Below are 12,875 nucleotides of genomic sequence, written 5' to 3'. Positions count from 1 at the left end.
CCAATCAAACCTAATTTACAATATCTAATAATACTAAGGCTATAAAAAGTGAACGTAAAGATGAAATAAAAGTTGTCCCCGACTATAGTTGTTCTTTGAAGGTTTTCAGGGAGGGGGCCAATTTGGTAGCCCTTTCTATATTATTCCACAGTTTTGGACCGCGATAAGAAAAAGCCTTTTGGCCATTTATTGTTTTTAGCAGCGGTATCTTAAGACCAGTTTCTGATGAACGCAGAAACCGTTCTCTATCATCCGAACATTTTTCGAATAATTTTCTCAAATAGTCTGGTGCAAGCATATTTAGAGATTTGTAAGTTAGCGTGGCTGTCTCCTTTCTTACAAGATTTCTGATGGTTAACCAGCCAAGATTCTGAATTATCGGAGCAGCAGACGCATCGTATGGGCTGCTAGTTACAATTCTGGCAGCTCTATTTTGGATTTTTTGCAACACGTCAAGCTTTGATTCATTACAGCAGCCCCAAACGGAACAACAGTAGCTCAAATGGGGCTCAACAATTCCTCTATACATTTTGTTGAGGATGTCAGATGGAAGATATTTCTTAGAAATCTTAATAAGTCCAAGGGCTCGATTAGCCTTGGTCTTGATAGTATCGATATGCTTTTCCCAGTTGAGCTTACTGTCTATCTGAACACCTAAGTATCTTGTGTTGGTGATCATTTCAATGTTCTGATCACCTATTGAAAAAGAAAAAGATGGTGGAGCATCAGGCTGGCTTTCGATCTTACGGATGTTTGGACCAGAGCCTATAACAAGTGACTGCGTTTTCACTACGTTCAAGGAAAGTTTATTTGCATTCAGCCAATCCTGTAGTTTCAAAAGATCTAAGTTTAGGTCATTTTGAAGGTCACCAATACTTAAAAATTCTATTTTTAAGGCATGGTTTTTTACATTTGATCATAAAATTGAATGCGTCAATATATACCCCGGCTAATTCTTTTGAAATAAGTCAATACTATAAAAGGATTTATCGCAATGTTCTTTTCTTCTAGTTCTATTTTTTCCATCTTTTTATTCTCTCAAAAATACTTTTTTGCAAAAAGTGGGGGGAGGGGGGCTGGAGCCGGCACCGCCCATGTATTAACTATGCTTACATACTTGCCGTTGATTATAAGTGTTATTGGATTATGCCCCCCCCCCCGCATGCCGATTAAATATCAGGGGCGCCAAAATGAATTTTCACATTATGGGGGCGCTGAAAGCGCTTTAGCCAAATAGCTACTAGGCGATGACCATTTACATGAATAAAACCAACAATACTAAAGACAGAGACTGTATAACAGCAAACCACGATAAATAGGTTCGAAGAGAACAATAATTGCCTTGCAACATACCACCTCTTCTAGTATTAACCAACCTAAATGCACTTAACAACAATCGTCAAACACCATCTCAAGACCTGAATGATTTTTCCACAATGTAGATACGAGGGGCGTACCGAGGCAGGAGGTGCAGGGTGCTATTGAGGAGCCCACCGATAATTTTGGGCTTGGTGACCAAAATTCAGACTAGGCGCAATTTGATAAAATTATTGGGAGGCTGAAGGGACTTTTGATTTACTGAAATGAATGCGATCCATTTGCTCTTTGGATTTTGAAAATGTTATTATTTGTCTACTATGTCTATGAACGGACTTGACAAGTTCAAAGAAAGAATGAAAAAGAAGGAGTTTTATTAAGAAATAAACTTCATAAACGAACTCATAAACAAAAATTAGTAATTTAATTTGAAAGATACCGTGCTACTTTAATATAAGACATTTATATCGGGGGAGGGGGTCGGAAAAGCCAAGGTGGGAGGATTGTCTTGTATCTGGGGATCAATTCTGTTTAAGAGCAGTATTGAGTGTCTTTTCTCATTTCAAGCATAAAGAAATTTACGAAATCTAGAATTTCCTGATGGTTAAAAAAGAGCCATTTGTGCTGTGAATTTTGCAAAGTCAGCTGTTCTGATCCCCGATCGAGCAAAGGTTTGAGTAAAAACAAAAAAACAAGCAGACGATCGATTTATTAATTTATCATTTAAAAACATTACTAATTCGGACAGTTCACTTACTTCACAAAATAAAATAGAATTGAATAACACTTTTGAATACAGTTAAATTGGGCAACTATTTGAACAAGAATGAATTTAAATACAACAAACAATCGATCCGGCACGCCATTATAGTCCTAATATGATTCACGCAAGTTGAAAAGATCCCAGTCAACAAAGAGTTCAAACTCAATTTTTTCCTGATAGAGGCGGGCAGAAGCTACCATTCTAGAAGATGTCAAATATAACAATTGAATAGATTTACACACAAAATACTTTAAACTTGTACGAGCTAGCATGATTATACTTTTAATCAATGAAAAATTCCTCCAATTTCTAAAACTTCTAGCGGATAGTTCCTATTCAATTTGAGTACCAAGTTCTGTCGTTTAATTTAAAGAGAAAAACTTTAATACAATGTAGATATATTTTCAGCCATCAGTGATAAGTGGATGTAACACGTTTATTTGATATCAAACGATATTGGCTATAAATACTAATATATGGTAATTGTTATGATAATTACAACTTTATGAATGTTCTTTTCACACTACACAATATTCAAACATTACTAATAAATAAATGTCATACAAAAGACGCCTATCAATTAAGATTATGAAGCTAAGAATATGTTTACAAATGTATGCAATCTTGCAAACACGTGTGAGAATTGAAAGTATCGTTTCTTCGTGCCAATTACGCAGAGCAGCAAGTTTATAACAAATATACGACTCCTAAAGGTGCGGAATTGCAAGCTCATTTTGTCTTTCTTCTCACATACACTGCTAATGTTTCTTAGAACAAGGCATACATCCACGTAAGCCCTTGTTTGGGTAACTTTAAACTTTGATATGAGCAGAATATGAAAAAACTTTGTTAACCACAATGAGGCCGAACGTCAAAATTGTTTCTAAATGCTAAAATGGCTAAAATTACCCACACCATTACAACTAATATCTCAAAATGAAATACATAAATAATCTGTATCCTGAATTTCAAATTTTGGCTCGACTAAAATCTAGATCATACATTAATCAACGACAAACTTAATCAAAAACCATAAATAAATCAAAATATATTGTTTTTTCGTTGAAGTCAAATGATGATAAAAGCCTACAATTATAATTTTTGGCAACTGATTAGCATGGTCCCAAACTTTCCACAAATATCTTTATGAGAATCATGCATCTTGCAGTAACTCCAAATGGACCTGCAATACGAGGAAAATTAGACCTTTTCATTCTTAAAACAACACGTTGAGAAGTGAAGAATGATGCTTTGCAGACAGAAGTAGACCTTGATCCACAAGTACGTGTTTATGACCTGCTAATCTTACAAAAGCAAAGCAATATTTTATCGTACTTATCAACAAGCACACAAGAAGATGCCTCGAAATATTGATTTTTATTCAAAAAGAAAACTTCATTTCCTAAATACGTCATTTCATTCAGAAAGGAAAATATCAGTTTATTTTGTCGTTATAAGAAGAGCCAAGGATGCATTGAATAAAAAAAGTTGATATCTTCGCTCCCTTAAATAAGACATTCGTGCAAGTAATCTTATGTTTCAAATTTATTCATCTTACTTTTATAGCGCTTATATCGCATTCATATGTAAATTGTTAGACGTTTTGACTTTGCCAGAAACTTTAGAAGATTTATTAAAAAAATGCCAATGAGTAAATATCACAATGCTTTGTTACTTACATCCGAACCTGGAAACTGAATCGAAATAGTATCATCGTCTTCCATAAAACTTTCACATTGCATTTGGTTTCTAGCTCCTGGCGTCCACAGACTGGAAAAGTGAACATCAGGTCTGTTTGCGAATGTGTTCCTGATGGCCCTGCCAAAGTGCCGTAGCCTTTGAATCAGGGATGCCGGTTCGCTGTCCTTTTCCCTGCCTTCAGAGCGATCCATTTGTTCTTTAGCAAAATTTATGAAAACCTAAGGAAGAAAATACACTTGAATCGTTTACTGTAATTGAAGATCAAATCAAATCTTCTAAAAATTTGAAGAGAGTCGATCAAAATTCGCCTGCGTGCAGACTCGATAGAGAGAAAGTAGGGAAATTGAAGCATGCTTACTAGACTGCACTGTGGCAATTATTACCTTTTAAATCTTATGATGAAATAAAAATACAGTTTAAGTAAATAAATATACATTAAAAAGAATAAACAGTCTAAGATAAATAAACAAGAATAATTTATTTTAATCAATCCATCAAGCATTTAACAATAAAAAATAATCTCACATTTTCAAGTGTCGTTTGACTGACTGAAAAATCCTCTATATTCACACTTGCTTCAGAATTCTCTAGAGCAGCGAATATATCTGACAGTGATATTCTTGAAGATCCATGAATTTGATATTCCAGCATGTTATGGTGGCACTCCTAAATGAATCGAATCAAAGTTGCGATGAATATTTCTTTGAATCCAAAAGATCATTCAAGAGACTTATAACAGTAAAGTAATGCCTTAAAATTGCAGTGATGACTTCAAAAATTATGATACAAGAATTACGCTTGGTTGAAACTATAATCGGCATAGAAATAATATATAAATCAAGGTTTCTTTTCAATATGCTTAACGGTATACGTAGATGTTTCACGATGGACCTTTAGGAATTGCGACTGTCATCTTAAAATTATTCTCTAAGGTAGTATTCCATCACATAATTGACAAAATTTCATGAATAAAGAAAAAGGAAAATTGAAAAAATGATTGGAGTTGCTGTATGGATTACAATAAAAATTGAAATTATAGACTGTTTCTCACTTTCAACACTGCATCGGGGAATGCTTCCTCAAAGAATGTTTTCATTGGCTCCAAGTTTGGGGAATCACCTTTCGCTCTTAAAGCAACCATATATCCCTCGCCAAATCTGTAACAGCAAAATTTCAAGATGGTTATTCAATGTTAATCTCAAAGATCTAGCAGCGTATAAGCAACGAAACTAAAAATCAACAAAACTACAGGTTTGGCATTCAAAAATTCTAGGTGACGAGACTTCAAATTGAAAAAGATTTAAAGCACTCTTTTCGATACATGATAACAGAATAATAGAGATATCTTGCTTTAATGAATGCATATTCGAGTACACTGTAAATTTGAAAAAAAAACAGCATGAAAAATTCTCCTCGACTTTGCTTATTTACATCAAGCTTAAAGAATAAAAATACTGATGAATTATTCTTAGATCAGTTTTATGCATACTTGTTTTTCAAATGTTGTGTGCTCCCGAGACATTTGAATTTTCCGTTGACCATAATAACAAGTCGCGTGCACAAGGCCTCGCATTCTTCCATACTGCAGACAATGACGGTAGAAATAAGAGCAAAAACAAGTTAATATCAACAAGCCAAAACTAATTAAACTTCATTATAATGGATTCACTTAAAGGGAAAGTGATGACCAGATTGTGCTTTGGAGCCCTGTGAAATGTTCAATATGATTTTCAGAGGCAGCCTGCCTGGCTAGACCCAATTTTACGCTAGGCATAAACTTTCTGCGATAAAAGTGAACGCTTAGGAAATTTACATCAAAATGAGTATTCAGGCTGACGATGGTTCAAACAATGATTTTATCAAATGACCTACATTAAGTACAAAAATTCTCAGTGGATACAATTTCTGACGGAAAACTTCGGCGAAAATATTTTCAGACAAATTTTTGTAATGTCGGACAAATAATTTTAGGACAAATAAATTTTCGGACACATGTTGACCAGTCTGTTTAAAGCAAAACTTATCAAGTTACTAATGCATATATATTTTTTAAGATTGTTACTGTACTGTTGAAGAGCTTGGAAGAGTCTCTGAGTACTGAAAGTGTTTTGAAAGTGAAAGTGAGTTATGAGGCTCGAATTCCTATTAGCTCGAAAGAATAACTATTTTCAAAAATGTTGCTTCTATCAATATACATTGTGCACGTCTTTCTCATACAAAATTTTCAGCGTGACAAACGTTTGGACAACTCTAAAATAGATATTCTCTAGGAAAAAGATTTGTCCGAGAAAAATGACACGCCGAAAAAATTTTGTAATGAATGGAAGACAGAATGTGTACATTGGGGGAAATTCAAAAATTGCAGGTCAAATGCCAAGGATGCTAATGAACAGGAAGCGTGAAGGACGAATGCAAAAAAACATGTACAGTAGAAAACCGCATAAAAGAACCTAGGTTTTTTTTTGGTAGCCTTGATATGTTCTTAATTAACAGGCTGCTATTCTAAATTCCAGTCTAATGGTTCTTAACAAGGTTCTTATACACGTACAGGCCCTGCACACATTAACAATGTTTTCCACAGCAAGGATTCTAACGGACACACATAAACCAGCCATTGTTTTCTTGTTAAATTTCAAGCCAATCAAATGAATTTGTGTTGTTAGATTGTCCAATTAGAATGTAAAATACCATAACCTGATTTAATCTAAGCTGGTTTAATTTGACAGTGTGAATAGTGTGTAAAAATACCTTTTAAAAAATACATATAAGAACCTTTCCAAATTACAGCCTCTTGGGGGTTCTTAATTATGAGGTTTAAAAGATTAAATTTCAGCTTCAAGGTTCTTATAAAAACAGGTTCTCTTATGCGGGTTTATGTAATACTGTAGTAATATTGCATATACTGTAATAATATGTAATATTGTAGCATATGTAATACTGTGCAAATAACGCAAGAAAAACTAATAACCTGGACTTTTTAGCACCTGAAAAATTAAGCATACAGCAAATATACAACACAATATGATACAAACTATATGAAAGCATATAATAACAACAAGTCGAAGCTGTGGCTTATGAGTTTTAAGAGTATGCTGGAAATCTTTTAAGTGTAAGCACAAAACATCGCATTCGGTTTACATGCTCGGTCTTTCAAAATATTATTGTTTGTTCTTACTAGCCCAAAACATTTTGTCATTAAGTTATTGAAATGTAATTATTCATTTTGAGCTGACTTACCTATGACTTGTAAGAACGACAGAACGATTTCCTTTACGTATTATACTCAATATAAGATTCCACAAAAACCTGCGAGCACCTGGGTCCATCCCAGTGGTTGGCTCGTCCTGCAGAGACAAAGAATACAAGAACGCCATCATTAAGAAATACACTCTTTGCAAAGATTCTCGTTTAGTTTCAGCCGTAATAAAAATTTCAAATGATGCAGGAAGATGCCTAACATGAATTTAGATGTTTATCTCTAAGGAACGGCTAGTGATAGCAGCAGACTCGATGCTTTGTTCACGAATATCCTGATATTTTTCAGTCCATAAAATGTTTTGATCTGTAAAAATTTATACATAGACCTATGAAAGCTACCCATGGTACAAAACAGGATGCGAATGATACCTGACTACAACCTTTCCGAATATGCATTCATTAAAGATTTAAACCTCTAAAAAGATTTAAAAACAATTAAAGTACCATGAAGATTAAAGGTGGGTTTCCAATCAAGGCAATTGCAGCTGAAAGCTTTCGTTTGTTTCCTCCACTGTAGCTCTTGCTTGGCTTACTAGCGTATCGACCAAGGGCAAGTTTGTTGATTGCCCACTCAGAAACCTACAAAAAGACAAAGCATGAATTATAAACAGTGTACCGTATTCAGTTGTAAGTGCGACCGAGATATTTACTGAAAAAATCAAATAGAGTATCTATAAACACGGTAGATTAATTCATCGTATCAAGAAAATCTTCTCTATCTATTGATGAAACAAAACGTCTAGTGAACGGAGAAGAGATCGCTAAGGGTGTGATTAGATAAACAATGATACCATTCAAAATCCATGGCGACCCTCGGAATGGATAATATGGACAGTCATTCCAGGTTTGCATAATGTTTCTGTCCTTCGACAATATGTAAAGATACAAAATAAAGCTAACTAATTCAAACCGGACTCTTCCGGGCATATATCGTAGCACCACAACTTTCAAACCGGGCAGTGTCTATGCGTGGTCCAATGAAAATTTGGCAAAATTTGGTATATAATAGACTTTAATATACAATACTTTGCAGGATTCAATATTAAAGGCATAACAGTTTTACAGGTGTAAGAAATGAAACTTTCAAAGTAAGAAATGATACTTCTGAAAAAAATCTAACCATTAAATGCTAATCAATAAATATGACCTCAACGAACGAGAAAATAGAAAGAGAAATATGAAAAAGGCACCTTCTTGACATTTGCCTCTGGTATTCCTCTTAATCTGGAATACAATCCCAAATGTTCTTCAGCAGTCAGTTCGTCAATCAACGCGTCGAATTGTGGGCAGTAGCCAATCATTTTGTGCACCTTCATCGTGTCACTAACGACACTGTGAAAAGTAATGAAAATTGAACAGAAACATGAAATGAAATGAATACAAAACATAACTGCCACACATGCACGTTGTTATTTCGGATTAACAAAAAATCGAGAAGACTCCCACTTGCTAATTAGAACAAAGACTATTTCAAGAATTTGTTTAAACAAAACAATGCATGACAAATTATTAGAAAAATCTAAGTTAACGAAACGAGACTTAGATTTTCTGAATATGCACATAATTCTGAATATGCCTCTCAAATGTTTTTAGAGCTTTCATATAATAGAAAGATATACAGGAACAAAGCAATACGACGACGAGAATCCAATGTCACGAAATAAAATTTTCAAAATAAATTAAATTTAAAGAATATACTAATATTTCGCCCCGGCATACTGGGCTTCATCAGAGTAAATGAAACGAACGAGTCAACATATAATACTTTGGAACTAACGGATACTAACGAACGACAGCTCATAGGAAACTCCTTTGTTTGCTTTAATATAACCAGTATTCGGCCTGCTATTTTACAAAAGCAACGACGTAATTACCAATGGCTCAAGAGAGGCCATGCTAGCCTGCTTATTGATTATGCTGTAAAGTGGTCTGAAAGCCTAAAAGTTCATAAATGGTAGACTGAGCATTTTCAGACGGTTTGGTCAGCACCACAGCACGGTTTAATTTGAATAGGTTCAAAAGAAAGTCACCTTTTGTTAAGAATGAATGCATCTCCTGCTGTAACAGATGTGTCTCCTGTCAACATTTTAAATGTGCTTGTCTTGCCCGCTCCATTGACACCGAGAAGTCCAAAACACTTTAACAAGTCAAAAGAATTAAAAAGGAGCATGTATAATCGAAAATAAACGTTTTATCCACGAAAATATTTCAAGTAAGACTGACAATGCATGCATCATTATAGTGAAATCCCCTGCCAAAAGTCTTGGAACACTTCATTAAATATTGTTTAAAATCAAGTTAAGAGTTCCAATATTACTTTACAACACAAATTATTCTAGAAGGAGAGGAGCAACGCCGGTCTTCTATATAAGAGATTGTATATTTTTTAAAACAGAACTAAAACAACAGAGCGTTCAACAACTGGCAGCCGATTCTTCTAAAATAAAACTTTGCGCGTGTCACCTCTCCTCTTGAGACCCCGAGGCAAAGCCCACTGACAGCATGATGATTTCCTGTCTTCTTAGACTGGTAAACCTGAAAAGGAAATGCTTTATAGGAAACGCTTTACGCAAGGTCTGAAAATTCTGAATAAGTTTATTCACCTTCCGTCATAATAAAACATAGTTTCCAAATATTCCATTGCCTACCACAACCTACAAATGAGCTGTTTAGATCTAATGAAAATGAAATGCAAATAGGTAAGTAAATGGTGAGTTGGAGGGCCTCTGCTATTTAAACAAGTAACCTACACTGAATTACTACGAGCCACTTATCACAGTGCAGTGAAAGAAGATAACGTATCACAGTGCAATGAAGGTAAACTTCACCTTTGTTAAGTTCTCCATTCTCAAAAGGTCATCATCAGCATCTCCGCTTAAAACTCTTTCGTGTTCAGCAACTACATCTTCATCACCATCATTACTTTCAGTCTCCACGCAAATTTTTCTACAAAACAGTAGAATTCTGATAAAGCATTGTGCATTTTCCGACACGAAATATAAATTTCTTACTCATGACACAAAAGTCACTTGAAAGAAGCTAGAGCGTGTACCTAACTATAGTTGTTTTATAGGCATCTAAAGAAAAGTTAAAAGAAAAGTCCTGCTGCCAGGAGTAAACTAAGATGGAAGACGAGTTAACAAGAAGAGAAGGTGGGAAAAGAGAAGATAGGATAAAAAACGAGTGAAACTTGATAAAAAGAATGGAACAGTTGAATATGGAAAAAAAAAGAATATGGATATGAAAAAATGAATTAATATAGTATTTGAGCACAGAATATAAAAAACATTCAAAACAACTGGTATCGGATCTAAAAGTCATAAGGTAGGCAAAGATTACACCATTGTATGAAAATCATTAATATGCCCATTTGATGATTAGTAAATACGTATTCAACAGCAACCGAATCTTAACCTACAACAAGAAAGTCTTCCGTCCTTAATTTTTAAACATTAGAAATGGTCTTACCTCTTTTTGCAAGTGGATAGGTATTCAATCATAAGAGTGAATGAAAAGAAAACAAAGCCCTCTATTGCCATGAAAACGAGGTTTCTTGATATAAGATTCCATTCAAATGGGCTCCGTAACTTGTCAAATTCCCCTAGAATTGAAAAGGTATTTGATTGTAAATACAACAAAACGCATATAAATTTACAAGCAGAAAATAAAAGAAATGTCTTAAAACCCCTTTTCAAGCACTGAAAATATTAGTCAAAGTATGGAATCAAATTTCTGATATAAATGCTGATAAAAAACTCTACTCACCCACTAATTTGTAGTATTCGTTTGAATATTCTGTAAATGCAAGATCCATTAGGCCACGGCCTAAACAATAATTTGGAAAGACAAGTGCCAAATTGCGAAGAATGTCATAAGCCAAAGACAGCTCCTTTAATGAAAAAAAGAACAGTTAAAATCAGAGAAAGCATCCATCATCATAGATCTCTTTTATCTTACAACTAATCGAGAAATGATCGAGAAAACAAACAATTAAAGATTCAGTTTCTAAGCTAAAAGGCAATTCAATTAAAAAGAAAGATTTGCAAAATAAATGAATATTGCATTCAAATAAAAATCATTACATAAAATAGATTACCATCGAAAAAAACAACAGATATATAAAAAATGATTGAAGATGCTCGTTTGATTCAAGGCTCAACAGCTAAATTAAAGATTATTAAAGATTTCCCTAGATTGAAGATTCAATTGTCAAAGATTAGAAAAAATTTTGAGGGAAAGAAACAATTAAATTAAATAGGGGATGCGAATTTGGGGATGTAGATTACGATCTAAGAACTGTATAAATTTAGAATAAAAAGTGAAACGGTTTAAGATGACAAAAAAGTTTTGTTTACCGGATCATCCGGAAACAGCTGTAATATAAAAACAGTGACGGTGAAGGTAACACCAACAAACAAGTTGACAACTATGAGGACTACGTAAGCAGTGCTGGCTTCTTTGAAAACAAATGCAGCTGGGTACATAAGTGGAGTTATCGACCACCTAGGGGTAAAACAAATGGTTTCTGATTAAGCTCGCAGTGACGACCTGAAATAACAATACTCGTGGAAGATTCCTTCGTTTGTTATGAATAACGAAATTTTACACTACATTAATCTACAAAAAAAGATTTCATTGCAAAAAAACCTGTTTCTTTATAGGTAAATTCATTAAACCATTTGCAGAATTGTAAAATGCTACACTTGAATTTATGAAACTACATTGTATATCGTCAGTGTTGTTTAAAAGTAACGTGAAACAATATCAATCTTGTATAACAAAACCTCTAAGATATATAACAAAACGAAACCTTAATCTAATAAAACAAGAAATAAACTTAAAAAGGCAAATTATTTAGAAAGTGAAAAGCAAACAAAATAACACTTACCCATACATCAGAAACAAGCAACATACTGCGGGGAAATTGGTTGCGGAGGCGTAGGCGGGCAGTTGGAACAAATACAAAATGAGCATGCAAGCAGTTGCTGGGATTAGATAGTTGCACTGTTAAGAAAAGAAATATGTCAATATTGGGGAATGTTGTCTTGTCAGTAAACTTTGTACCTGTAATAATAGAAGGGTAGGAAAGAAGGAAGTTAGTACAAATTTAAAAAAACGTTCATAATGCGCTTGCCACTGCTGTTACGACACGTTTATAGAAAATATACCCATCTTCACCAGCTAAATATTTGAATGATTTCAAAATGTTAATTAAGGCTAGAAGAAATAAGAGAAGCTATAAGAACTACTTGAAATTAAAAAAAATTATAAACAAAGAAGATGAATAGCATGTTTAAAAAAAATTGCTTACCATATCCCAAATGAAATTAACAAGCCAGTATATCACCGGCTCTGCTCCACTGACAAACTGCAAATGCTTTGCTTTCGTAACTCTCTCCGTAACCAAAAAGATGACAAAACTTGCTGGCACAAATGACATGGCGATGATGACAAATATCGCAATAACAACGTCTGTTCCTTGTTTTCTAAAACAAAGTTAACATTCCAGGGTAAATTGAAAACTCACCAACAATCGTGTCTATGCGAGCCAAGAAAAAAATTTAACAAAAGACACAAAAAGGCATAACCGAATTCCCATTCTTTCCAAATTACAGCGAATTTCTAGGTTAAAGTAATATACGAAGGGAAGAACGTTTCTGTGGATCCTTCTTCAAAATGCAAGTTAAAAAAAGCTTACACATAATCTTGGGTGAGAGCGTTTTTCGCCAGACTGAAAGGATGATATGTGGCGGTAATACCTGCAAAAAGATCGTAAAAAGCTCAAGAATTCAAGAATTTACCAAGAGTAAAGATTCAGATTTTTGTTATATTATCA

The 12,875-nt window shown here is 34.1% G+C and overlaps 1 protein-coding gene across 1 annotated transcript in view; it reads right to left on the bottom strand.

Annotated features, from left to right (window-relative positions):
* Positions 1 to 2,020: 2,020 nt before the first annotated feature.
* Positions 2,021 to 12,875, bottom strand: part of LOC135693250 (ATP-binding cassette sub-family A member 2) — a 30,322-nt gene continuing 19,467 nt past the window's right edge. Inside the window, exons 26-42 of the mRNA XM_065211675.2 lie at positions 12,738 to 12,798; positions 12,351 to 12,525; positions 11,928 to 12,043; positions 11,395 to 11,542; positions 10,805 to 10,928; positions 10,508 to 10,640; positions 9,868 to 9,985; positions 9,503 to 9,574; positions 9,070 to 9,176; positions 8,230 to 8,371; positions 7,484 to 7,618; positions 7,019 to 7,125; positions 5,271 to 5,363; positions 4,833 to 4,938; positions 4,307 to 4,447; positions 3,760 to 3,999; positions 2,021 to 3,263 (exon numbers count right to left, since the gene is read on the bottom strand). Coding sequence (XP_065067747.2) covers positions 3,234 to 3,263; positions 3,760 to 3,999; positions 4,307 to 4,447; positions 4,833 to 4,938; positions 5,271 to 5,363; positions 7,019 to 7,125; positions 7,484 to 7,618; positions 8,230 to 8,371; positions 9,070 to 9,176; positions 9,503 to 9,574; positions 9,868 to 9,985; positions 10,508 to 10,640; positions 10,805 to 10,928; positions 11,395 to 11,542; positions 11,928 to 12,043; positions 12,351 to 12,525; positions 12,738 to 12,798 — 2,048 coding nt within the window. The 3' untranslated portion in view covers positions 2,021 to 3,233. The remainder of the gene's footprint in view (positions 3,264 to 3,759; positions 4,000 to 4,306; positions 4,448 to 4,832; positions 4,939 to 5,270; positions 5,364 to 7,018; positions 7,126 to 7,483; positions 7,619 to 8,229; positions 8,372 to 9,069; positions 9,177 to 9,502; positions 9,575 to 9,867; positions 9,986 to 10,507; positions 10,641 to 10,804; positions 10,929 to 11,394; positions 11,543 to 11,927; positions 12,044 to 12,350; positions 12,526 to 12,737; positions 12,799 to 12,875) is intronic.

The sequence above is a fragment of the Rhopilema esculentum genome, chromosome 11, assembly GCF_057945365.1.
Source record: "Rhopilema esculentum isolate cy_ngs chromosome 11, ASM5794536v1, whole genome shotgun sequence".
NCBI classification, from domain to species: Eukaryota; Metazoa; Cnidaria; class Scyphozoa; order Rhizostomeae; family Rhizostomatidae; genus Rhopilema; species Rhopilema esculentum.
This window is presented reverse-complemented; position numbering and strand designations above follow the sequence as displayed.